Here is a 26,522-nt window from a genome sequence, read left to right as displayed (position 1 = left end):
CGGTAACCGCCTAAAGCAAGGCTTGAACTCGTGCTCATTCTCTGCGGAAACTCGTGGCCGTTTGTGCCATAACGAGACTATATGTGAGCTATAGTTGGTGCATGTTTTGGAAGCAAAGAGCACCGCCTTCCACCTGGATTATCCTGACCCAAGTTAACAGTACCTTGCCGACTGTGGCTTCGCGTCGCTTTCACAAAATCCTTTGATTTTCGCATCAAAAGGGGAAAAAATTGTAACTATAAAATTCAAACAGCGCTAAACGACAGGACCAGAATGAGGAGGAGACAAACACGGCGCTGAACTTACAACTGTTGTAAGTTCAGCGCCGTGTTTGTCTCCTCCTCATTCTGGTCCTGTCGTTTAGCGCTGTTTGAATTTTATAGTTACCATGCAACACCAACTCGCCCAATCCGCTGCCCTTCTGTGGAAAACAATTGTGCTGCTCGTGACCACTGCGGCAGTGAGGAAACTATTGAACGCGTACTTTGTCGTTGACCTCGATACAGCGCACACAAGCAGTCTGTCGCGACCGAGTTGGTTTCACGATCGTCCAGACAATCCTGGAACGCCGACACATATAAGTCGTCACACCACAAGTCGGTCAAGACACCCATGAAGTTTTTACGTTCTAGTGGCCTATCAGAGAGACTATAGTTCTCACAGGCTTCCCCATATCCTCTTTCTTTTTCGCGGCTTTGCTTTATCTTTCCGCTAGTTTTCCCGTCATTATTTTCCTCTTACCGTTCCCCAAGTGCAGGGTAGCAAACCAGAAGCTATTTCGGTTAACCTCCCTACCTTTGCCACCCCATCTCTCTCTCCAACAGTACCAGAAACACAACAAACCAAGAAGAGACGGCCCACTTATGCCCTTCACATTCCGATGCGTTTATTTGCATCCACGTCAAATCAAATAATTCCTGATCTGCCCTTCCTGCAAGTAAGGATTTCACGCGCCGAAGGGCTTCCCTTCGATGAATCGAGTGATAAGGTCGAGCGCAACCTCGGGCTGGTCGTAGGGCAGGATGTGACCGGCATCCCTAACAAGGACCTGCGTGAAATTTCCCACATTTCGGACGTATCCAGCGACACCGTTTCCGTCCGGTCTCTTCCAAATCTTACGCTCCGCCTTGTCGAAAGCTTGCTTGCCAGACCATTGGATGCTGCACACGAAGTTGTCCGTCAGTGGGTACGCGATGACAATGTCCAGTTGACCGTTGTATATCAGCACCTTGTACTGCGGCTTGTCCATGAGGGATGCGAGCCACGGCTTGACGGACTGCATGATGTCCTCCTGAAGGTACCTCTCAGTGGCATGTCCGTTGTTGAAAGTCACGTTACCCACGTGAATGGCCTTGCGGACAACGGGCGAGTCGACGAATGTTTGGTAATAGTCGAAGCAGTCAGGGTTACTGGACAGCAGGAAGTTGTAGTACGCGTCTAAACCCGTGACATTCTTGAAGTACGATGACTGGTATAAAGCGTCTATGTTTATAAATTTGTCCCAGATGAGAAACGCGTCCATGTATCTTCCCTGCTTGATGTAGGCAGCTACCCGAGCACTCTCCGCGCGGATGTAGTCGGCTTGTCCTCTGTCTACGAGGCCGATCTGGTAGAGGAAGTCGGCGTAGTCGAGCATGGTCTCCGGGTCGACCATTCCGTCTCCGATGGCGATGCCGCGCAAGTTGATCTTGACCCTGGGTACAACGGCTGTGTCGATGGCGTGCGCAATGGCCGGCACGTACTTGCCTATAACGAGGAGACAAGATATGCAATCGGGGTGAAATTCACAAAGCCGCATATTTCTCAGGTGGTGCATGTTTAAAGGCTCCGATGCTATCATATATCCGGCTACTTGCCGTTCATGTCAAGAAAGAATGCAAGGGATAGCAAGGGAGCTCTAGCATATGGACATTGTCTAATGTACTCAGCTATCCTTTACGCATCAGCCGCCTCATCTGTCCTTATCTCCCTCCATATTACGACAGATGTTGCTGGCATCTGAGGGTCTACCAGCATCTATGCTTTAGAAGAGCTAACTCCCTGTATAACCAACTTCTTAATTCACAATATTCTCTCACTCCCCCACTATAAGCGATAGGCGAGAGGGTGCTCGTATCACACTGCTAATATGAAAAGTTGCAGCGCGGGATTCGATACTTCGCTTACTGCTTAGGAGTGCTCAAGGACAGTGCTCAGATAAATATATGCGACAAAAGTTGTTGGAAGAGCTGGTACCTAAAGAAAGAAAGAAAGAAAGACGGGGAGGTTAACCGGAAGACAGATACCCAGTGCCTAAAGATATAGATGTGAGAAGGCAGATGAGATGTTCATGACAAGCAGATAAGCACGTCAAAAAATTTGAATAATACACTGACATGCACAACGCAAGGTGCAACGCATATGCCGTGTGCTTAATTTATTCGTGAATAGCGTCTGCGCGCTCTCCATGAGGTGCCGAAATGCACAAAACCAAGATCAACTCACCGGCGTACGACTCTCCCGTTGCATAGAAGTCGTTGGCCGCGTACTCATGGAAGAGCGTGAAGAACTGCTGCAGGGCCTCGTGCAGGTCACGGCCGACGTCTACCTCGTTGCGAGCGTAGCCGCGGTCGTCCTGTGTGAAGCTGAAGCCGGCGCCGACCGGGCTGTCAATGTAGAGCATCGAGTAGCGCTGCGCCCACGTGGTGTCGCGAAGTTCGGGCACGCCGCCTTTGGCTACCCTGTACGGTCCGTGCTCCACGAACAGCCCGAACAGCGAGGAGCCTCCCGGTCCTCCCTGCAGCCACAGAACCACGGGCGCCTCCTCCGGCTTCTCCTGCAAGGGGAATCAGAACCAGGAGGCAATATGGAGTCTACGCGAGACCTATATGGCCGCATCCAGCCACACGTTATCTACCTTGGCCGGGAAGAACCAGAAGAACAGGTTGCTTCCGTATTGCTTGTTGACTGTGAGGAACCCCGAGTATCCTGGGAAGTCCGGCACAGCGCCGAGCGAAGCGACGCGGCTCAGGTTGCGCGCTTTTTCCAGCTGGCCAGCCTCGATCAACGGTGTGAGGAAGAGCGGGTCGCCCACGTCGCCCAACTGCGACGTTGCTCTGCGGGCGTTCTCTGGCCTGCGGTCACGTAGCAGACCGAATAAACTTTGTGGCCTCTCCGGGTTGAGTCTATGAGGACTTGAAGATTTAAAACTGGTTGAGTCACATATATGTGCATGCGTTAACTTCGCGCTTTAGATTAATCTGTGCAGGCGAGAAAATGAAGCGCTGGTTTCGGTGCGTGGCGCTGTTGCAAGCACCCTGCCCCGTTGTCGGCGAGCTCGTCATCGTCTAAGCTACATCAGTGTCCCTCAAACTCGTTGAAATGTAATCCTGCGGCCATGTTTTCTGCGCAACGAAGTACATCAATCACTGGTTGCAGGAACGGAAAGTCTCGCGATATTCCCTTTTTCACGAAAGTTCAGGTGAAAAGTGTTTCCGTTAAACGACGTGTTTTTTTTTTCTGTCTTTCTTTCTATTCTTCCTTTCCTATTTAAGTTCCTCGCGTTCCCATGAAGCGCGTCATGACTGCAGTCCTGCAACGGCAGAGATGGTAATAAACATATAGAAAGAATGGCAAGAGCAACGCTTGCAGTTTGCGCGCCCGTTTCTAATTTGCCGCAGCCATTAACTTCTAAAGACTCTCAGAACAAGCTTGCCCCCTCCCCCTAAAAAAGAAAAGAAGAAGTCCCATATATAGGTACTGCGGCCGTGCAAATGACAGGCTGGGCGCACAAACGTCCCCGGCTCCGCCCTCTGAAATCTTGCTTTTTCGTCCATGACATGATCCGCCGAGCATGTATGGCAGTTACTAGAAACACAATGCTGAGTGGAGTAAGAGAATTTGAGTATTAAAACATAACGTTGGTTCGTTTAACTTTTCGCGTTACTGTTGTGCCTCCTTGTTGTCTGATGCTGTCGCGTACAAAACCGAGACTTTGTATAATCATGAGCTAACGTACGACTGTGGACCTGCGACGGGAGGAATGGAAACAATGTTTTTATATAGTCTGCGGCTTATTAAAACAAAATAAATGTACGCAGTGCCACCAATGACAGCGAATATTCGGCCCGACGAAGACCGTAGGAAGGTTCATACCCGTTGCGGACCTGCTAACGAATCCTGGGCGGGGACATAATATTATTTTCTGGCCATTATTCTGCCTCTAGCGAAGCATGATCGTGATGTAAATAATGACAGTCATGATGACGACACACGTGAAAAAGCCGCGAATACTGGATGATATATATAGCCATTAAACTGACGCTAACGAGAACACTATATCCGTGTATAGTGGCATTAAGCGCTCTTTTAAAACCCCATTTCAATTCATTTGGTCGAACGAGGTCGATTCTTACTGGAGAAACTAAAGATATAAATTTTCTTTCACGAATTTCGCAATGGATTCATAGCGCCGGTACATAAGTGTCACATCACGTACAGTCAACCGCAAAAGTTTACGGACCACGGGATCTCACAGAACGTTCAATTTCCGAGCAGCCTGTAACAGTAGTCTGTAAAGCCGAACATCACAATGATGGTGACATACACTGGTAGAAGTTGTAAATGCGAATACTAAGCTGCGTTGTGAGGCTGCGCATATATTCAGCTTTCTCTCAGATTTTGTGTTCCGTAAGATTTTGTGGTTGACTGTACCTCAAAGTATATTTTCGTGCTTCGGCGGATTTAAAGTACGAAAACACCTCGAAACTTCCTATATCCAGTCTTTGATTCCGTTAGAATGCACTTTAATCCTGCGTTATCAATAAACGTTTAGCTATACCCGAGTAGGTGCTGTAAATATTCTTGACACTATGGTGGGTAGTTGCAGGACATTCAGGATGACGTCGTCATCCGTTTTGTTTTCTTGTTCTGCGGATTTTACCGCCTCCATTTAAGGGAAAAGTGCCCGCTTTGCATAAACGCAATTTGCTATGGCAGCTTAACAAAATATTCCTCTTTGGTGACCTCTTAAGAACTATCGCTGCAGAAACAAGGCCTATCGCAAACTCGTACTCACCCATTGTAGAGCCTGCGCATGGAGGCACCGAACCATCCCTGAGCGCCATTGCAAAGCACGCACAACGCCAACAAGGCAGACTTCATCTTCGCGTGCTCTAGTTTAGCCTCTTATCACCCACAGGCCGACGACGACTGCGACGGAGACGTTCCTGATCATTCGCAGACCTCGGTTTCGCAACAAAACGAAATGCTATTGTGTAGCACAAATTTTACGTGAACTATTCTACACGTGAAGCTCCATTACACTGCGATGTTGCAATTGTCGGTATTTTCGCTATCCCTTTAGCGGATAAGGACTGAAGAACAGAGTCAATACTATCTTTCACCAGCGCTGTCGGCTCTCCGCAGCGATTTATCGACGTCTGGCTAGCACTTGAGAGGGGGGTAGGGGGGAGAGGGAGCGCCTGGAGTGCGCGGTTACAGAGGCGTAGAAGCTCATCTGCACAGAGACATACACGACAATCCCTGTGAATATAGCGCGCAAGCATGTTGTATTATATATATATATATATATATATATATATATATATATATATGTGTGTGTGTGTGTGTGTGTGTGTGTGTGTGTGTGTGTGTGTTCTGTTTACATGCGTGTTTGCCAATTACCGGAAGGGACACAGACCTAGGCAAGGTGAATTAGTGCCTTTTTGCCATTGCTGTTGTCATCTGTACGCTACATGGATTCGGAAACAAAGCTGTAATTTCAAATCACAGTTCGTTAACAAAACCGCCCAACCGATTTATTTATTTATTTATTTATTTATTTATCAATCTGTGAAACCTGCACTAAAGAACGTTCGCCAAAGTCCTCCTATGAAAACCCTTAATGTTTTCGCGCAGAGGTCGGCGAGAGGACTTCCGGTTTCGCGCTTGTGGAACAGCCCGCTAAATTTGGCAAGTGACGAAGAGTCGGAAAAGCATATTAAGTTGCGGTAGACAGCGAATACTTAGGAACCTCCAGCTGTCACCTGTTTTGTTACGTAGTGAAAGCATTGTTTAATAAATTTTTCTCCGAACTGCGCAATACAGCTACATACATGCAATCGATTTACCTTGGCATGTTTCTTAAAGGGACCCTGAAACACTTTTTATCGAAGTGGAGAAATGCAGTTGAAGTGAAAGTAGGCGACTTCAGAAATACTTTGCCTGCAAGAAGTACTTCGCTGCGTTCAGCAGAAGCGGAGTTATTGGCAATCCAACACGGCCTCGGCTATGCTCCCGTTCATTCCACCTAGCACTGCGAAGTCTACGGCTCAGTGGCGCGTGCCCACAACGCTCCGCCTTCTAAATGTCACCGTGGCGCGCAGTTCAAATTTTATTTTGGATGTTAACGTAGACGCGACGACTTCCGTCTTTGGTGCCTACCACGCGCTAAACATAAGCCAAACGCGGTTGTCCTCAGCGAGCCGCAGTGCGTTTAGCCAGTAGACTCGGGAAATATTTTTTTCTAGGTGGCTTTGACTTGTGGCGGCACCCCGTGGCGGGCGCGGTATGTACGCAATGTTGCCCACGGCCGGACGCACGGCCGGACTCGGCTCTCGAGAGCGCGGTGGAGCGAGTGAGTCGAGTCCAGCCATGCGTAGCCGACCACAGCTTGATGTCAGCTATCGACCAATAGCAACCGTCTAAAGGAATGATGAAATAGTGCGTCTAGAAGAGAGTGAGGAGAGGCTTTTTGTTGAAAAAAGAAAGAGCGTTTCAGAGAAAGGTGGCTTCGCGATCCGCTTGCGAGCTCCATGCACCGCGTACGACAGCAAAACTTGGCTGAGATGTTCACAGCAGCGTATGCTACCCGCGGACTATGTTATTTTACCAAGCCCGATGGGTAGCTCAGGGCCCCTTTAAGTTTGAACACATCAAAAACGTGCACCTATATAACAGACTTCGGGACAAAATACTTCCTTTTTCTTGGCAAATCTGACTGTCAAAAACGCTTTACCCGACGTTTTGTCGCGTCACAAACACACTGCTGCCGCAGCTACGTTTATTGGTTCTGAAGAAGTCTGCCTGGAAACCACTTGCGCACGGAAGACCAGCATGAACGTGTGCGGAAAAGCAGCATGCATTCTCATTCTGCTAGGCCCTCCGCGAAGCACAAGTGCAGTATTGAACTAAATGAATGTTTAAAAGTAAACTGCGTCTGAAGAATGCGCAAAGTGCGACTTACATACAGTGTAGATGCAGACATGATTGCTTCGGATTGTTAGTAGAATATACGAGAAAACATAAATCTGTGAGGCGGAAACTGACAGACAAAGCTATTTTGTCAGCTGCGGTTTGAGGTCTGTCCGAGCGGCCGCTAGGTGACGGCACCCCGCCTCGGAAACTCCGCTGCTTTGGTGGCAGAGGTAATTGGCGCCATCCATCAGGAGGGCGGGAAAGCAAATACACTTCCCTTGCACGGCCTTCTAGATCGGCCTGCGCGGGCGCGTGCCGATCCAGGAGGCCGTGTTCTTTCGCTTCTTCTCGCAACTCCTCTCCCCTTGCCCTTCCTCGCAACTCCCTCACCTTCGACTGTCTCCGCGCGCGCCAGCCGGCCCGGCGCCAGCTTAGCCTGCTGCATGAAGTTTCATGTTTCGTTATCTGCTGTTATCGAGAAGCATGCGCTGCTGTGCGTTGACTGGCGTGGACAGTTTTGTCAGTTTTGTCCTCGATAGCTGTGTGCTTCTGCTCCGCGATGTTTAAGCCGTTCCACGACTCGCACCGTCCGTGTATCGTGCAGTGGTGCACGAATACCTCAAAAACAAGCCCTGCAAGGTTCTTCCGGGTGCCCAAAGACAACAGGTGAGCGCGCAGACCCAAGGACATCAGAAGGCGCATGTACACGAACACGGCCCAGTACATGTGCGTGCTCCATGAGTCTCCGTATGTCGTTGCGCCTTGATTGTGCTACACTTCCCTCTTACCGGTAGAGAAAGCTGACAAATACACTCTAAGAAAAAAAAAAAGGCCTAAAAGGGGTAGGGAGGTTAGCTCTTTTGGGGACTAACTGGCATGGGATGAACTGTTACTCCCCATGCGCTTACTCCTTCGAGGACTAACAGTTGCCCTTTTCTGATGCTCCTCAAGGGAGTAACGGTAATTCTTTCCGATGCTCCGCAAAGGTGGAATTAATGAAATTAGGCATTTATACCCTAATAAAAAATTAATGAGCTGAAAAAAAAAGGAAAACGTGCCCGAAAGTAGGATTCGAACTCATGCCATCTCGCTTACAAGCCAGGCACTATAACCAGTTCACCACAATGCTTTTTTTTTTTATTGCCATTCTTTGACAAACGAAACAGACATACAGATGCTCGGTTGACAGCAAGGGATATTTAGACGAAGTTAAGCATTGAAACGCAAGTGCGGCAATGTAAAAGCGATTAGGCATTTTTTGCATGCTATGCAGTGAGAGTCTAACGTTGAGTGTATTTGCAACCATAAGCGACTGCGAAAAGAAATCAGCCCGAGTATTCTTAATGTGACTTAAACAGGCGCTACGCGATGTATACGTTTAGCGAGCTCAAACGGGGCAGCTAAGATGACAGACAAGGCCAATTTCTCTGTCGCTTAGCTCGTCCCGTTTGAGCTACACATCGCTTCAGTTCGCAACCTACTTGGAACGGAAGGAACTTAGGTACTATTGACCAAGAAAATCTAGCAGTCTATCAATGACTTGCGCGTTTAATGTGTATCGCTCACTTATAGTGTGCGCACCAAGGGCATAGCTCTTCACATTGCAGCTTTTAAGTTTCACGCAATTTTCCCACGAAGAGGCAAGGTGCTGCTATTCATGTAGTTTAATAGACAGTGGACGAACTTCGAACTATTCACGATTTATAGACAACACCGTTTTCGCCGCATCGCTCCATGACATGGACGAAAACAGCGAAGTGCATGGGGAGTAACTGTTGTCGTTCGTCCTGCCGTTGCTCTCTTTTCAACACTTACTCTCCGAAATTTGCACACGGCACGCACATTCATGCAGTTAGTCCTTTGAGGGACGAAAGCGCCCTTTTTAGGACTAACGGCCCAGTTACTCCCGTTTTCCCCGGGATTTTTCTTAGAGTGTAGATGTTCGTCGTCATTGTCACCTGGTCTATAACTTGTGCTTTTCTGTGCCAAGTCTCATTCTGCAACATCAGTAACTCGCCCAACTTTCCATTCCGCTCTCAGTGCTTTTTCTCTGTGTCACCGTTCATCAAACGTACTAACAGCTGAATAATTACTGTTCGTGTTTATATATTATCTCAGTAATTGCCGATGGTAAAACCGCGCGAACAACCTTCATGTGTAGGCGTGATACGCTTTTTTTTTTTTTTTCTGGAAAGCGTGAGCATTGCAAGCGTCCTATATGCAGACTTTTGCAGTTCGTGTTTATTACACAAAGGAGTGTCCAGTAGGTACGACTTACTGCTGACGTAATTTTACTTCTTCAAGGGGTGTACGGTAGCGCGATTGAAAGGCGGGACAAAAGAAGACACACAGTGTCTTCTTTTGTGCCGTCTTTTAATCTCGCTACCGTACACCCCTTGAAGATGCATTACCAACACGCCCACACTGCAACCCTTGTAATTTTACTGCTAAGCATTGCATTCGTGGTGAAAGAAAAGTCGTGTTGTTGGCTTAGTTCAGCTGGTCTTTGATTGAGGAATAGGCCTTTTTGTGAATGTTTTCTGTGTGCTGCTGCAAAACCTGACTACCGTCTGCTCCCCCTTGCCACCGTTACTCAAGCTGTGGCCAAGTGCAAAATAATGTGTTAGTGGGTATTTCCTTTTTTAATACAATGTTATTTTTTTTCTGCCATGTCTTTTTCATTTTGTTCAGTAGTGATGAACATGTCACGCATTTCATATACTTTTGTGCAAGTTCATAAGTAAGTTCTTGTTTCTTTTTTGTATGGCTGTCAATAAAACAATCTTAGGATTTTATTCTGCTTCTTAGGTACTTTACGTGTCATTGTTTTGGTTATTACGGTGAATTTTCCCTTTCTTTAGTTATGTCATACACGTCGTCCAGTTTTTTGCAGTACCTCAGTGAGTATATCAGAAGCCCTTCTGCACTTTGGTCTTGAGGGCATTATATAAAAATCTTTTATATGTGTGTACATGAAACAGCCTTCGCGTTTTCTTGAGTTTTATTTTATTTCACTGTCTGTGAACTTCTCTGTTGTTTAGTAGTCATATGCATGTCATGCATTATTCCCTTTTGCTCAGCCTGTATCATACCAAGTTATGCGAAAATATTTTTTTTTCAGAAACGGACGTCAATAAAACGAAGCCAAGGATCCGTTGTGTTGGAAGTGGAATTTATACCTGTTCTGGCATATGCTGGCATACTCATAGTATGGTCAAGACTGCGTGCGTGCAAACACATAAAGAACCCACGGCGCACCACGCGCCAGTTCACAAACAATGCCTGTGGTAGCGCGCGCGCCAGATAAAAAGAAAAAAGAAAATACGCGCCGCGGGCAGGCAGAAAGAAAGCAAAAATAAGTGAAGGTGAAGGGTGGAGAGGGAGCGGAGCGGGTCGTCATAATAAAAACAAAAAGAAAAACAAAAGGTGTTAGGGTGTAGGGTGAAGAGGCGCCGCGCAGCTGCTGCTCCTGTTGCCATGACAACGTAAATAATCGTGTGCGCCGCCATTTTGCCAAAGTATCGCCCTCCTGCTAGGGCCGTAACTGAAGGAGACCTTGGCGCTAGCGTCGAAAGAGCGTCTGCATAAAAATAGCCAATGGCAGCCATGCGGAGATTCACCCCTGGGACGGTTTCGTTAGCGCAGCATACATCCTGATTCTTGTAGGCCCTCCGCCTAGCGCAAGTGCGTTACTGAACTAATTAAATTTCTCAAAGTAAAACGCGTCAGACAATTCGTTAAGTACGACTTACAACCTGCAGACATGATATCATCGGATTGTTATTCAAATATACTAGAAAACACAATTCTGTTACGCGGAAACTCAAACACAATGCCTTCCAGCTGCCGTTTGTTCTTGTGTGAAAACCGCGCACGCGGTCACGAAAAATCTGACTGATAGGGGCTAACAGCTTCGCTGTAAAATAACGCATCAGTTCGCGCGCACTATAGTTCTTTTGATCAGTCCCGTTTCTCTTAAAGAGAGTACTAGCGTTTTTAGGGCAGTTCGGGCCGACGTCGGCTGGGACCCGGGTCCAAGAATTATGGCTTCCGTTAGGGGACGGTTGTCAATCGTGTCTGTTGCTGAGGACTTTGTGCATTGAAGCGATGAAAATCGCACAGAAGGTGCGCTAGCATCTTTTTACCCCCGCAGACTTCAGATTCTGGGCTTGTGGCTATTCCGATGAGGTATATGAGTACGCATTAGTAAAAGCTACTCCAACCGGCCCATAGACAACAAATGAGAGTTACCTCCCGTCGTGGTAAGCCAGGTAGAAGGCGATGTTTCATGTGAGGATATCAAGGAACAAAGGCGCTGGTTTTTAGAGTCTTGCGAATTCTATTGTGCCAACGTAATCTCGCGAGCAAGCGCTCGGAGCTTTCTCGTTGCGTCTGTTCTTGACATCGGGATAGCGACGCAATCGCCACTGTTATATGGAAATCGATCGAGCTCCTACGTCTGCTTTCTCGTTTCCAAGGGTACCACAATGACTTGGCAATCATTGAAATACGATGTCATGTCCTTTCTCAACTGCCCGATGTTAAACCTGTCATGTGTCTGCGACAAGTCGTTCGTGAGATCCACAGCGTAATGCAGAGAGCAGACTCTGGGGTACGGTCGACTTTGGAATCGCCCAAGATGCACCATTTCTGTAGCATTTCCTGATTGATCAATGGAATTGCTGCACGGACGGCTGCAATTAAGTTCGACAGCGGTAGTTCATGTCAAGTGCGACGTTTCACCAGTATGGTGAAAGAGTATCCTTCGACTTGCTGACTGTGCACTCTTTAAGCGTCGACTGCAATATACGTTGCCATATAAGGGTGGTTGCGCACTATAGCGATTGTGGATGCATGCGCACTTAGGGAGGCCGAGGCACGTCCGTAAAACTTGGGCTCGCATACTCTGGAGTGTGCGAAGGTTCGTTTTACTGGTGCTAAGCAGCACTGGCAGGTTGTATCTTGGGAAGTCCATAAATAATTCGTGGTATAGGTGTAACATCGGTTAGACAGATGCGCCCCGAGACTTTCCGCCGAGAAATTTGAGTACGTGCACTATTGCAGTCAACCTCTTCATATATGAAATGTGTGGTCTCCAAGACAAATCACGGTCGATGATGGCTCCAAGAAAACGGTTATTTGTTTCATAAGCAATCACTTGTCCATTATTTATGCCTATAACATATGAAGTCATTGTTTTGAGTGTAAATGCGACTAATAGGCACCTTTATGAGGGTAGTTCTAGGCCTTTCTTATGCATGTGAGAAGACGTTTGTGTGACCGCCTTCAGCAGCCTCGCTCGCATCTGCGGACGTGTCACGCCGGACGCCCAGATGCAGATTTCATCTGCATAGATGGATATCGTGACAGCCCTTGGCTGTGATCCCACAAGTCCCAGCAGTGCTACGTTGAGCGTAGACCTTAGCACATCGCCTTGCGGCACATGCACCTCTGCATGGTTAGATGGTGGCATGTCATTTCATCCTCGGTAAACACGAAGAAGGATCTACCCTTCAAATATTGCTATGAATCCAGCGCAACGGGTATGCGCCACTGGGACACAAGAGGTACAGATCGATTTCTCAAATGTAGCGGGGATGTGTCGCATTTCAATGCGTTTACATCTGCCCTAATTCTGTACGTTTCCCTCGACAAGCATCATACGTCGCACTTGTCCTCGTGACATCGCTGCGTTAAACGTCTCACAGTGCTCATCCACCTGATTTGGTGTTTTAATTTCGACGTGGCTTGTCACCAGTGTAGCGCGTAAGTATCAACATTGTATTATATTGAAGTGACTTCTGCGGTACATAAACATTGCATGATATTGCACGTTGAATATAGGATGAAAATAAAGACCGTTATACGCATCGCATATAGCTGCATACAGCGTTTGATTAGGCATTTAACAAAAGCTTCGCTTCACATAGATTCCGAACATGTGCCTTGGACCTGCACATGTTTTTTCATGTCACTGCATTGTGTGTGTTCCTAATGAAGGACAATCCTTTCTTATCAGAGGTCGCTCACTTTAGCCTTGAAGCATGGTGTACACAGCAGTGGTAAATTCCGCGCGGACGCGTGAGGCGTATACAGTTAGCCACGTGACGCCTCACTGGGCTCCATATCGGGGTTTGGCGTCATTTAGATAACGCCGGTAGGTATAGATGCGTGCGCGCACCTGGCGCCGCTTTCCTGTTTTCACTTCTATGCGCGTGCAGTTGCTGCATTACTGGCGAGATAGCGACGAAGCTCGCCCGCCTTTCCTCAGACGTCACTGCGCCGCGTGCCTCCCAGCCTGTTTATTCGACGGCTTTCTTTGATTTGGAACAGAAGAATCGCTTCATGTGGCATTATCTACAAAGCACCACTCTGCGAGCAGTGAATGGTTGGGCACGAGGTCGCGGGTTCGATCGACTGTCGACCTCGGTGGTCAATTTCTATTGGAGCGCAAGTTCTGGAAAAAAGATTCGCGTACCGACATTTCGACACAGGGCAAATAACCCCAGGCAATCAAAGCTATTCCGGAACGTAGTGTGTGATGGCCTTCATTTTTATTTTTATATTAGGTCGTTATTAACTCTATCAGTCATCAGCCAAAAGTCGTGAATGTGGCGTATATTTGTGAACTTCTCTTATTATACCACGTGCACAACGATATATGGCGAGTGGTATTTTTGACCATGTATCCTGCAAGAGCCGCACCGCATAAGTGTGAATGTGCACGGTCGTCCGCTCTTAGTAACTAACACAGCTCGGAGCAGCTATGTGCACGCTGCATGCGCCGTGTTCGTACTAAGAGTGGACAACCCTGTACGTACTGTAGACTGAGAGAGTCCATACCAATTGCACATTTCTGGTAGCAGCTGCGAAAACATTGCGCTTCAGCGCGCATTTAAAAAAGTTGACTCGCCAGCCCGGCCCTGCGAAAGAGGATGTCCAGCGAAGCTGTTGAAAACCACCACTATAACTGCTCAGTGAAGTATACAATGCTGTATTTCTCAATTCCTCCCTCCGGCGCATTATTCAACCACGTGAAAATCTGGACGTACGTACACTCTTACACAAGTGTACACCCTTTGGGTCGTGTCTTGCCACACAACAATAATCGTCATCTGTCTCGTCCGCATTTCCTTTCTTTAACGCTGCGAAACCGGCATTTCCAAGTCACGAACGGCATGCGCGTTATCAGCGTCACAGAGCATTCTGGATAGGAAATTAGCGAGCGCAGCGTTTTCAAGAAAGGAAACGCAACCAAGATAGATGATGATTATCGTTGCGCGGTAAATATACACGCCAAAGGGTGTACACTTGTTTAAGAGTGCACTCTCCTGTGACGTCACTCTCCGCGTTGCAAGCTGCCGTCGCCGCGGCCGCTTGCACAACAATAATCTTTACCGGGAAGCGCATGCGGAGAGCGCTACGTGCTTCACATTGTTATCAGGAGCGCCTTATCATGAATGATGTTATCAGGAGCACCTTATCATCGATGATGTGGTTTGGATGCTTGTTTTGTGCTTGTTCTTTATTGAAATGAATGTTGTACTGTAAGTTGTATGCGAGATACCAAAGAATGTATGCAGTTCTCGCTTTTTCTTAAAGGAATATTAGGCGAGGTTGGCGCCTTTATGGTGGCACCGGCTACTCCTTGTCACTTGGCAAAGGAAATAAATTTGCGTAAAAAGGGAGAATAGTGACACAAAATATGACACTCAGTAGAACACTGGACGAATAAAAAACATACATTTCAACAGTACATGAAACGCAAAGTTTTGTGCATGAGTTTAGTACATGTACGCATATATAAAGTCAGATATCTTGAACAGCCAAAACACACAACATATATAATACACTGCAAGTACAGAACAGAATTATACATATTGCGTAAAAGTTGCGATCACCACATAAATCAATTTTGAACCCAGAACAACATTTATGTTACTCATTTAGCGTATTAGGATCATCTGAAACTTAATATTTTCCCAAAATGTTGGTGTCCTCTAAAAGCTTTTTCAGAGCAAGAAGTGCTCTTTTCTGAAGGCCCGCAGTTGGCCATGGGCCAAGTACCTTTTTTAGGGTGGATGGTCTTCTGTATAATATCAACAAATTTGCTTGCAGTACCCTTCTTTGTGGATCGTATTTCGTGCACTCGAGGAGAACATGATGCACATCTTCGTCTGGATGGCCACAAGAACACTGCAGACTAGAGACACATTTTATCCTGTACAAGAGGTGTCTCGTAAATGCAGTACCAAGACGCAGGCGGTGTATCAATGTTTCAAATTTTCTGTTGTCTCTTAGATTTTCCGGCATTGATAAGATTATACATGGGTCTATAAAGTATAACTCCGAATTCTTAGTTTGCTGATCAAACCAGGTAGCTTTGCTGAGGCGACAAGAAATCTTTCTTAGGATCAGACGGGCTTCACTACGCAATAAGGGAAGATTGGTTGTCTCTGCGTTATTGTGCACCCGATTCGCAGCTGCGTCCGCTGCAGTATCACCAGGAATATTGCAGTGCCCAGGTATCCCCTGAAATAGAATTACGTGGTTCATTGCGCTTGCTTTTGTAAGTTCTTTGAGTGTCTCATACAATAGCAAAGTGGTCAAAGAATTTTTCTTATTGCTCTGTAGTAATGTGAGAGCGGCTTGCGAATCGCTAAAGATAACCCATTTCTGCGAATACTTTTCTGATGTTATGAAACGCAAAGCACACAGGATTGCAAACAGTTCTGCCACGGTGGAAGATGTCTCTCGATATAATTTAAACGTTTGCTCTAGCTCTAAATGTGGAATGACGAATGCTGAAGTCTAGGAATTTTTATGACACGAACCATCTGTATAAACGTGGATGTACTGGGCATATAATGAATAAATTTGGAAGAGCGCCAGTTGTTGAGCGGCTACTATGAACATGTCTCAGATATAATCCCGTCAACCGATAATTCTATTTTAGGACATGTTACCATCCAGGGAGGGTAACTAACATCCACTTTGCGTAATACAAATCTTGGTAATAATGCTATATGTTCTCGAACAACGTCGTGAATTTTGCTTTTGTTTCTTTCAGTAAGTGCGAGGTTTCAATAGCTGAACGTTTTTTTTTTTTTCCTGAGGACGCGCCGCGAGAAATCCCGGCCAACTGTACAGGCTAACAGCTTTGCTGCAAAAAAAGAAAAAAGAAAGCAAGCTAATGTTGCCAGTGATTCAGTCGATTCTGGTGTCAGGTAATAAACAGTGAAGGACATCCGCAGGAACCCCTGTGCGGATGTGCTCCGCAGACTTAACGCGACGACCGCGCTGGATCGACTGAATCTCGTGCAACACAGACTTCCCTTTATTCGAACACAACTCTGCAAATGTCCTGCATATTCACGGGAACTTGCTGCACCTTAAATTATGGAGTTTTACGTGCCAAAACCACGATCTGGTTATGAGGAACGCCGTCGTGGGGGAGCCAGGAAATTTGGACCACCTAGGGTTATTAACGTGCACCTAAATCTAAGTACACGGGTGTTTTCGCCTTCCGCCCCCATCGAAATACGGCCGTCGTGGTCAGGGATTCGATCCCGCAACCTCGTGCTTAGCAGCCCAACACCAGAGGAACATGTTACACTGAAAGGACCATTAACCTCCGCTGACCATCAACAGTATTCAATAAAGTGTATCGCCAACATAGGCCAACTCTTAAAGGTATTATGCAATATGGATATCACAGATAATCAGTTGTATATACTTGCCCGTTGGTATTATGGCGTGTGTAGCATCTGTCTGTTATTCTCACTGCTCTATATTTCTTTCTACGAGGTGAATTCGGTTCGGAGGGAACTTTCAGAAGCCACGCAAAACCGGAGCATCACCCGAGTATATCACGTTTGTCACCCGATCGAGTATAGTGTTTGCAGTGTCGCTCGTGCTGACTAACTGGAGAAAGACAGATTTATCAAACGGTTTTTTCGGGTCCTCTCCGCTTACACAGAGCCACTCAGACTTACCGGAGTAAGAATTCACCGAAAATGTTTTATAGCTATAACCTGTCTTGGCTAACAGTACTGCGTAGTGGAGAGAGAGTACTTGCATGGTTTGCGGTGCCAATAGTAAGACCCATCTCACCTTACCCTTTGTCTTGCTTAAGTCTCATCGACGAACCTGGTCATGCTCTCAGAAAATAGCGTAAATAGGCCCTCTAGAAGCAAATTGGTCCTTTCGAGTCCGCCATATCGTTGAATAAGTGTAAGTTTTAGATAAGAATGCTCCAGATACATGCAGGCTACAACAGGGTGGGGGACGGGGCTTGTTGATGTTACCTGGTATTACATATGTCAGCACGCAAGGCAAGGGCGACAAGCAGCGAAGACGAGTGTTATCTTCGTCCCTTCTCGTCTTTGTCTGTTTGCGCGTTGTGATTTGCAATATCACAGGTAAGCTATACGTATACTAGAAGAGTTCGCCTGTGTAACTGAAGAGAAGTGGTTCTTCAGGGGGGAATGGAGGAAAGGCTGGCACTCATTGCACTGCAAAAACAACGGAGAGGGTCACCCGCCGCGTTAGCCAGTGGCCATGGTGTTGCGCTGCGATAGCAACGAGGTCGCGGGTTCGAATCGCGCCTTTAGCGGCCACATTTCGCTGGGGGCGAAATGCAAAAGCACTTGTGTGCCCATCATTGGGCGCACTTTAATGAAGCCCTGGTGGTCACAAGTAATTCCGAACCCTCCGCCCCCCCCCCCCCCCCTCCTTGCTCCTCACACGCACACTCACACCATGGCGTCTGCCATAATCAGATCGCGTGCTATGGGCTCGTAAAACATCAGAATTTAATTTTAATGTAACAACGAAGAGCCAAGTATCGGAAAGAAAGACTATATTATAATGCTGTATGTTTCAGTGTATATTTCTGTCGCCATAAATACCTATTTTGTGTGTAAGGTGAGATCGGCGGCGCAAAATTGAACTCCGTTCGAGCAAGTCTTCCCGTGCAGCATGCATGGCGAGGTAGCCATGAACGACTGAAAACAAACAAATGAATGAATGAATGAATGAATCATGTCACACTGACCAATATGAGCGTCAAGTAAAATGCAAGAAACGAATTTCCAGCGGAATAATACCGGGAGGCCGGTTACATCTGTTATCAGCGCGTATAAATCGTCTCACGGCGCAATGGCGACGACGACGTCGAGCCACCGATAGCCGGTCACCTGCCTTCGGCGACCACAATGCATGCGGGGCCAGCCCAGCCGACGCCTTCTGGCGGCGACGGCGGCTGCGTCCTTATCGGGCCCCTGGGAATCGCGCAGGACGCCATCGGTCGCATATCAGAGAGCCTAACGCCAGTTCCGTTCAGCGCAGTTCGCTTAATGACACTCGTCCACTCGCGCTTTTGCCCTGCGCGGAGAAATCAGTCCGAAGGTATAGAACCGCGTCCGCTCTCCGGTCACGTCGAATGAGACGACCGACGGTTCGTTGCATGGTCGTTCCTGCGCAGTGCATTGGAAGTGAGGAGCGCGGTGACGACGAATGGTGAGGGGGAGCTCTGACGCGCTGCGATACCATACGGCAGAATGTTCCGAGCCACATGACGTTGTGCTGCACGTAAGTTCGAAGCCCAAGTGCAGGCGTTCTCGCGTCGCTTCCTTGGCCCTGCCCACTACACCGCGCGCACCTGGCCGACTTCCCGTGCGCACGAGAAGAGAAACCGCCAGCAGGGCTCACGCTCAAGCAAACAGTCACCTAACAGGTTTGCGTGTTGGGCAGATGACAGCAGCCGCCGGAGTTTCGGCGTTGGCAGTGGCGACAGACAGTTCTCGTACAAGACGTCCGCGAAGCGCACCGCGCTGACATTTTGCTGCACAACCATGACTCGGAGAATGTTCCTGCCGCTGGTCGTCACCGCTATATTTCTGAGCGCCAAGTGAGTTGGTTGAAGACTGTACATGTGTGATTCGGATCCAGTATGTACGTAGCCATGTCATGCAACAACTATCCATTTACTTATTCGATTTCAAGGACATGTAGAGAGAATGAGAAGAAGCTGGAGGTTTTAATTCGCGTGTTTTTGTATAACGGTCGAGACGTCCTGTTTACTGCTGCCATCGGGCCGCGTCCGCCGGATGTGGACGGCCGACGCAGCAACACCACTTGGCCCGCACCCATGCAGCTTTACCCACGGGAACGGCTTGCGTATAAGTTACCCCTTATATTTTCAGGAATATTAACCGAGGTCATACAGGTTACGCTGGTGAACTAAATTCACGAACGCTAAATCACTAAATTTGCACGAACACAGTTGACGCAGCGACAAAATGTTGTGGCCCTCTGTAAGTCCGCGTAATACGAAATCAACCAGGATTTTCGTATATTTACATACTTTAGTTTCGGAGGAGACATGTGCGATGGGCTTGGCGAGAGTAGGCTTCAATTTTCGCGACCTAGCAGCCACTGCAGTTTACATGCGAATCGGTGTGGTAGGTTAGCTCAAGGTTTCGTAAATACCTATAAGTAACCATCCTCATTGCGCTCCGAAGAATTGAAGCAAATACAATACAAACCAGAAAAACAAATAAAAGATTAATTCTGCTCGATTGCATTCAACGTATAGTCGATCCATTTCGCGACGCTTTGGTTTGCATGGCCGTACTTACGTCGGTGTCGCGCTTCAGTAATAATCGACAGGGCCCAAATAAATTGTCGCACAGCTGCAACCCTTTGAATTTCAACGCCTCTTTGTCGCGTTTTTGTCGGTGTTAATTCCTTTTGTTGGGTCACGGCCACGCTAGGCACTGCCCCTCTAACGGAATATCGTGTTTGTTTGCTTGTTTGTTTGTTTGTTTGTTTGTCTGTCTGTCTGTCTGTCTGTCTGTCTGTCTGTCTGTCTGTCTGTCTGTCTGTCTGTCTGTCTGTCTGTCTGTCTGTCTGTCTGTCTGTCTGTTTGTTTGTTTGTTTGTTTGTTTGTTTGTTTGTTTGTTTGTTTGTTTGTTTGTTTGTTTGTTTGTTTGTTTGTTTGTTTGTTTGTTTGTCGGGGAAAACAAGTGATAGATTAGTTCTGAGCTGTAATCTCTGTGGCTATAATCTGCTATGCTGAGAGACGGTGGCATAGTTCCTCGCAGCGTCTGCCCACGTGGAAGAATCGGCCGCTCCTCATTGGTCTCCCTGACAGGCGGCGAGCGGCATGCCGCAGCTCCCGAAACCCGTTCGATCCTCGGCAGGAAACAGCCGCCCGTCAGTTTTCGCGGAGTGCATTCTGCCGCTAGTTTGGTCGTACTTTAACACTCAAGAGCATAAGTTTTGGCGCGTTATCTTTTTTTCGAGGAAGGAAACATTGTGGTGCTAAGGAAAGGAAGAGAGATGAAGAAAGTAAACAAGAGCAGCAGCGGGAAATAACACCACCTCATCCTCCGCCCCTCCCCTTCGCCAAAATAAAAGGGGAAAAATGATACTTTTATTCCATAACCCATTTTAGTAACTGCTGACCTTTAGCAGACCGCCTTCAAAGTCCTAGAGGAAAGTTGCTTATATTGGACGCCGCGAAACATGGGGGTTGTTGGTAATTACGCTGGGCGTGCATGGGAGATTAGAAATAAAGGAAAGGTTGATTTTACGGGTGCGTTGGAGACGTTGGAAATGTTAGCCCACGATTACAGATGGCTGACATAAATTATGTGCCTTTCAAACATTCTACAGCTATGGCACAATGTGCTTTTGTCTCTGAAGGCTTCTTCCGAGGGGTCGCGCTATTCAGGGAGCTCCAGAATTCCCCTTCCAACTAGCCCATCCTTTCGCGGCCGTGGTCATACGGAGTTAAGACCGTGTGCCAAAGTAGACCCTGCGTCAAGTTAAGACCATGTGCCAAGTTAGACAACGCGTGCTGGCGTTGATGCGCCCGCGGCATAACCACCGCTCTCTGAGTGGACGAGTTGGTTTTCCGACTCCTGGTTCTGTTTTGTTTGGGCGACCGCTTTGCTCCGTTTTTCTTTATTTATTCAGGAGAAATTACGAATGTTATTTTTAAATCCTCTACAGGAGCTTCTCTGTATACGTGGGCGTGCTACCTACATGTGTGATCACTCCATAATAGAACTCACGTGCCATCACACTGACGAACCGGCCCCGTGAAGCTGCATTTCACATTTCCATGAATTCCAGCATTCACTTGCTTTTTTATTCATGTTATATAGTACAGTTGTGAATTGTGAACACACTGATTTCTTTTGCCTCGTAAGGTCTTTTCGGACACGTCAAGCTACTTACGTAGCTTTTAGCCCAAAATGACCTATTCAGCATATGCGCCTACTGCAATATTGATTGATTGATTGATTGATTGATTGATTGATTGATTGATTGATTGATTGATTGATTGATTGATTGATTGATTGATTGATTGATTGATTGATTGATTGATTGATTGATTGATTGATTGATTGATTGATCCGCAAGCGAGCAGGCTGCGCATTTTACTGATGCACATTAAGTGTCCATTGATCTTGCACATGCTTTCCTGCCCTGCGTGTTAGGCCTCGGTTATGTAAGCGTATATAATCCAGCAAGTAACGTGGCATCAGTCTAGTGGCGCACAAGCGTCTCTCTAGTAGGACTGATGCGCCAGTCGTTTAACGGAACCTCGTTTCATTATTTATTTATTTATTTATTTTTATTGCTTCATACTGTTCACCCTCTGCTGAGGGTTCTTACAGGGAGGGTTTAAATACAGGCAGACCATATATACAGGTGCATCAAGCGGCAGCGGAATCACAAAAATACATGTTTAACAATTTTTCAAATTCACAAACATCACTGGCATTTGCCACAAAGCTTGGTATCGCGTTCCAAAGTTCAATCACGGCAGGGAAAAAAGAAAAGAGAAACACATCACTGCGAGCAAAGTATGGGCGTAAAACATATTGATGATTAACACGACTGCTTCGTTTTCCTGGAAGCTGCACACACTCATCTTTGTTGATTTTTAAATAGATTTTCAAAAAAATGTTGATTTAAATCATCTTTGTTGATTTTTTTATACACGCTTGCACCGTGTCCCTCACTTGTTGCTTGCATTTCACGGCGGCTGCACGTCGCTCGCAGGGCTCAGGACGGCAACGAATGTAGCTGCGTCGTGATGCTACATCAGGAGGGTGCCGAGCTGGTCCAACTCTACAAGGAGTGCACCTCCATTGTGGGCAGCTTGTGCACCGATGCCGACTTTGAGTTCTGCAGCCAGTTCTGCAAGAAAGAGGTTCGTGGTACATGCGGACGCGAGGAGCGTCTGAACTACCCTGTTCACAATGCCCTCTTCGCGACTTTCCATGTCGTATCTAGGCAGGTCACGTCTGATATCGCCGAGTCATAAATGGTGCACTCTGCGCGGCTACGGCACCAAAGGGCAGCTGCAGGATTTGTTCCAAGTCCTGGGATCCTCAAAACACATTGAGTTTCATGTGTTTTTTTTTGTCATTACAATCATAGGCGTAATACAGTCATATGCGTATTAAATATTTTATCGGGGCTGGTCACCTCTGATATCAGAGTCATGAGTGAAGCGTCCCGCACAGCCACGACGCGAAAGAGCAGCCGTAAAGTTTGTTCGAGGTCCACGGATCTGTCATATATATATATATATATATATATATGAAGCGGGACGCTTCACTCATGATTGATATCAGAGATGTGACCAGCCCCGATAAAATATTTAATACGCATATGACCGTACTACGCCTATGATTGTAATATATATATATATATATATATCGGAAGTTTTCCTCGTCACCACGGGCATACGCATAGTAAAGTTTAGAATATGCGTGGTTTTCCGCAAATGAACCTTGAAGATTTCCTCAAGCCAATGTGCTCTTGCTGTCCCCAGCACATTAACGCGCAGACGACAGTGTGAGCGGGTGCCAACGTCGAAGAACTGAGCGGTGAGTTGTGTGATGATGTATGGGCAGGCTTTCAGCATTTGTGAAAACCGTGCCCTCAAGAGTTCGCGGAACGCATTAACCTGCACCGCAGCAAGCGAAATTTTGAAAGAGCCGACAGTGTTACAGTTCCTCCACAGCGAAGGGAGCATTGACTGCAGCTTATAAGGCCTGTTATTAGGCGAGTAGGGGGTTCATGATACGCAACACAATTTAAAAAGTGAAAAAAAAAGAAAAAAAGAAGGAAAGACGCGGACAAGACAAAAGAGCACCAGCGGTCTTTTTGCACTCTTTCTAGCGCTCACTTTTATTCCGTGATTTATTTGTGCGTACTCGCCAATGGCTTAGGCCCATGTGGAGTTTCGTGGCTGAGTGAGAGGGCGCGAGTTTGATTTCCTGTACCACAGCGGTGCCGTATACAGGTAAGGACGCGTGCGAAAGTATTACTGTAAAATTGATATCAAAACAAGTAAAAAAAGAAGGGGGGGAAGGGGGAGTTCGTCAAACAGGGCTGCGTCGTTAAACTCATTAGAGGGTTCAGAACCCAAGCGTCTTTGCGTTCCCAAAAGCCCACGCACTGCTTACGTTCTTTTGTAACCCTTTTCTATTCTTTTGTACTCGTTGCGGTTTGCGTAACGTATATCTTTGGGTGTGCAAAACCTGAAATTTCCCATTATTACTTGCGCGTATATCCACAAATGCAGTCGCAGTGCTTGCCCGTGGTGATTTGTTGAATGGCAGCTGCGCAGTATATAAATGGAATGTATGACATAATGTATGTGCTTGGGAGAAACCAAGTAAAGGAGAACAATGGAGAAGTAAGCCTCATGTCGGAAGCAACGTTTTGACACCTTGACGAAGGCAAAGCCACAATCGGCTTCCTCCGGAGTGACACTTCTTTCTTCCTTGTTCTTCGATGGTCCCCTCAGCTGCGCGGCATAAAACAATGGAACTGTCTCGTTCGATCGTTTGCTTCGGTTTCTGGGGCAGATTTGCTTTACAGTGGAGCTATGCTCACGAGGAACACGCATTGTCCTGGCTTGGCTTCTTTTTATTTAAGCACTGTTTTCCATTCGCGTTGCCTTCCCCCTTGCAGATGTCGGCATTCACAGGCAACCTGGATGCGATGTTTGCACCCACGAACGTGTCGGTTGGCCAGAGCCTGTGCGACATGGCCAAGAAGCCGGTGACCGGTGGGCTCGTCAAGCTGGCTGCCTTCGTGTGCGATCAGGACGTGCGGGATGTTGACGCGCAGCAACCGCAGAAGCTCTGCTGTGACAAGGAGGTGCGCTGGGAGCGCTGCAAAGGCGGCAGCGGCAGTGCGGGGACCACGACCGCACCTCGCCGAGCGTAGCTGTCGTCACAAGCAGCGGAACGTAGAGCCTCCGACGTCCGCAGCCTGCAACGCATCGCCGTGCCGCGCATCTCGGAAGCCGTGCGGCTGCAGCGCGTCAGCTCTGAAGACAACTTCTACGTGACACGGCCCACCTTTCTTTCGCGCGCTCATTTCCCTATCTTCATGCCATTTGGACTGACGTTCCTATTGTTCCTATTGCCAAGCACCGCGTGACGAAAGCACGAATGCAAAAGCATTCAAGGTCGCGATCATACGACCGCCGATCCACACAGCGCAACGTCGCACGACTGATGTTGCTGGCTTTGCGTTATCTAGGAGGCGTTGGCACAGGCCCCTGCAAGGCGGAAAACTCTTGACCGTTATCATGCGTTTCCCGTGAATACTTCAGATCATGCGTAACAGCAGTACTCTACTGTGTATTGCATAATCCGTCTGAAGAACGTGTGACTACCGTTTGTGATAATGTCGCAGGGAGACAAAAGACGCGACCGGGGGGCAAAGTCAAGTTACCGAAGTTAGCTGACAAGAAATAGTGTAGGGGCACAACCTGTCACACACGCACACGTACACACACAAATGTAAAGGTCGCTCGGCTGTTGTCTGCCAAGGTCGGTTGCCCTATACTTCTCAGCGATAGGCTATATACATATACGCGCGTTCCCTGTTGCTGTACCCTTGATTAGACGAGCCACAACTGCAGCCTCTACGACAGCGCGAGGAATCACAGACCGTGAAGAACGCTTCGATAGGTACTGTGTGACAGAGTCCTTCGGGCCAACGGTCGTCATGTGCTGCTCACTGAACCGGCTGACAATCAAACTTCGATGCGCCAACACATCGTGGATTCGCTTCCGATCCAGTAAATGTTTTGCCACAGTGCACGGGGATTTTGCGAAGGGCTCTGAATATTCAATGAAATATTCAATGAATGACACCCAGCTGAATGTTGGCTCGTTTTTTTTTTTCTCTCTGCTAGATAAATGAATGGTGCAATGTAAGTGAAGTGCGAAACAATTAATTAATATAGAGGGTGTCCCAGCAATCATGCATCGCGTTCTTCTCCTTTTTTTTAAGGTGGGCCATTCCACGCGAAGTCGACCAAGTGCATATTGTTCACAGTCGAGTACAGTAACCACCTGTAATTTTTTGTTGTGGCTAGTCAACTTAATATTTAAGTGCAATTAGCTATTTCTTTAATTACTACTCTGAATGTCATGCGGTTAATGAAGTACTTGTAGGATATTGAGATAGTTAAAGCTACTGTGTTTTCAGTCACGTACGTTTTGCCCGTTCATTTTTTCCGAGTGGTGAAGAAAGCCCGCAACAAATGAGAAATATCGCGACTAACCGTACGCTCAACGTTTATAGATACCTTAAACGTTGCGCCCGCCCGCCTCAAAAAGCAGCGCCCTCAAACAAGCTCCACAAGAGTTAGCAGGTGCCGGCCCTCGTCCCGTAGCAACACCAAGGCACGGTCCCCATCACCAAGGCATCGCACTATCGCGACCGGAGCGCGACAGATCGCCCACTAACTCCTGTAGAGCTTGTTTGAGGGCGCTGCTTTCGGTTATCTTCGCGTAGAATGACCTGTCTTCTTTTAAAGAAAGAAAAAAAGAAACGGGATGCATGATAGCTGAGACACCCTGCATATGCATGTCATCTATGAAAATGGAAACTTTCTTGTTGTTATTGTTATTGGGTTTTTATTGTTTCAGCCAATACAAATGCATTACACACACGAATCACGTCTATGCAGAAACTGTATTCCTGACTGCAGCTCTTGTTCTCGTAGTGCGTTGCCGCACCAGTGACTCGTAATACAGGTAGAATGGTGAAACATTTGTATATATAACGGACGTATGCATATTCCGACAAATCCAACGCAAATTTTTTTGAAGGCCAGAATGATTGCTCCGGTAAGATAAAACAAGAAAAAGGTGTATAGAACATGAAACAACAAAGTGCAAGCAGAATAGGTTATGAAACATGAGTGATAAACAATCATCTACAAAGGCGAGAAAAATACAGACAGACTAATAAATGTGGAAATATAATACCGTCCTTGTAGTGAGAATATTGTC

The 26,522-nt window shown here is 47.2% G+C and overlaps 2 protein-coding genes across 2 annotated transcripts; one reads left to right on the top strand and one right to left on the bottom strand.

The window, feature by feature from the left end:
* Positions 1 to 869: 869 nt before the first annotated feature.
* Positions 870 to 5,409, bottom strand: LOC129387718 (probable serine carboxypeptidase CPVL). The gene is made up of 4 exons (XM_055077186.2): positions 5,057 to 5,409; positions 2,897 to 3,113; positions 2,485 to 2,815; positions 870 to 1,746 (listed from the first exon to the last, which is right to left on the bottom strand). Exons 1-4 carry the CDS (start codon positions 5,140 to 5,142, stop codon positions 947 to 949), a joined length of 1,434 nt encoding a protein of 477 aa, XP_054933161.1. The 5' UTR covers positions 5,143 to 5,409; the 3' UTR covers positions 870 to 946.
* A 13,089-nt stretch (positions 5,410 to 18,498) lies between these two features.
* On the top strand, positions 18,499 to 26,183 carry LOC126542672 (uncharacterized). Its single transcript, XM_050189814.3, has 3 exons — positions 18,499 to 19,087; positions 22,255 to 22,405; positions 24,181 to 26,183. Exons 1-3 carry the CDS (start codon positions 19,032 to 19,034, stop codon positions 24,436 to 24,438), a joined length of 465 nt encoding a protein of 154 aa, XP_050045771.1. The 5' UTR covers positions 18,499 to 19,031; the 3' UTR covers positions 24,439 to 26,183.
* Positions 26,184 to 26,522: the final 339 nt, after the last annotated feature.

This window comes from Dermacentor andersoni, chromosome 2 (genome assembly GCF_023375885.2).
Source record: "Dermacentor andersoni chromosome 2, qqDerAnde1_hic_scaffold, whole genome shotgun sequence".
Lineage (NCBI taxonomy): Eukaryota > Metazoa > Arthropoda > Arachnida > Ixodida > Ixodidae > Dermacentor > Dermacentor andersoni.
This window is presented reverse-complemented; position numbering and strand designations above follow the sequence as displayed.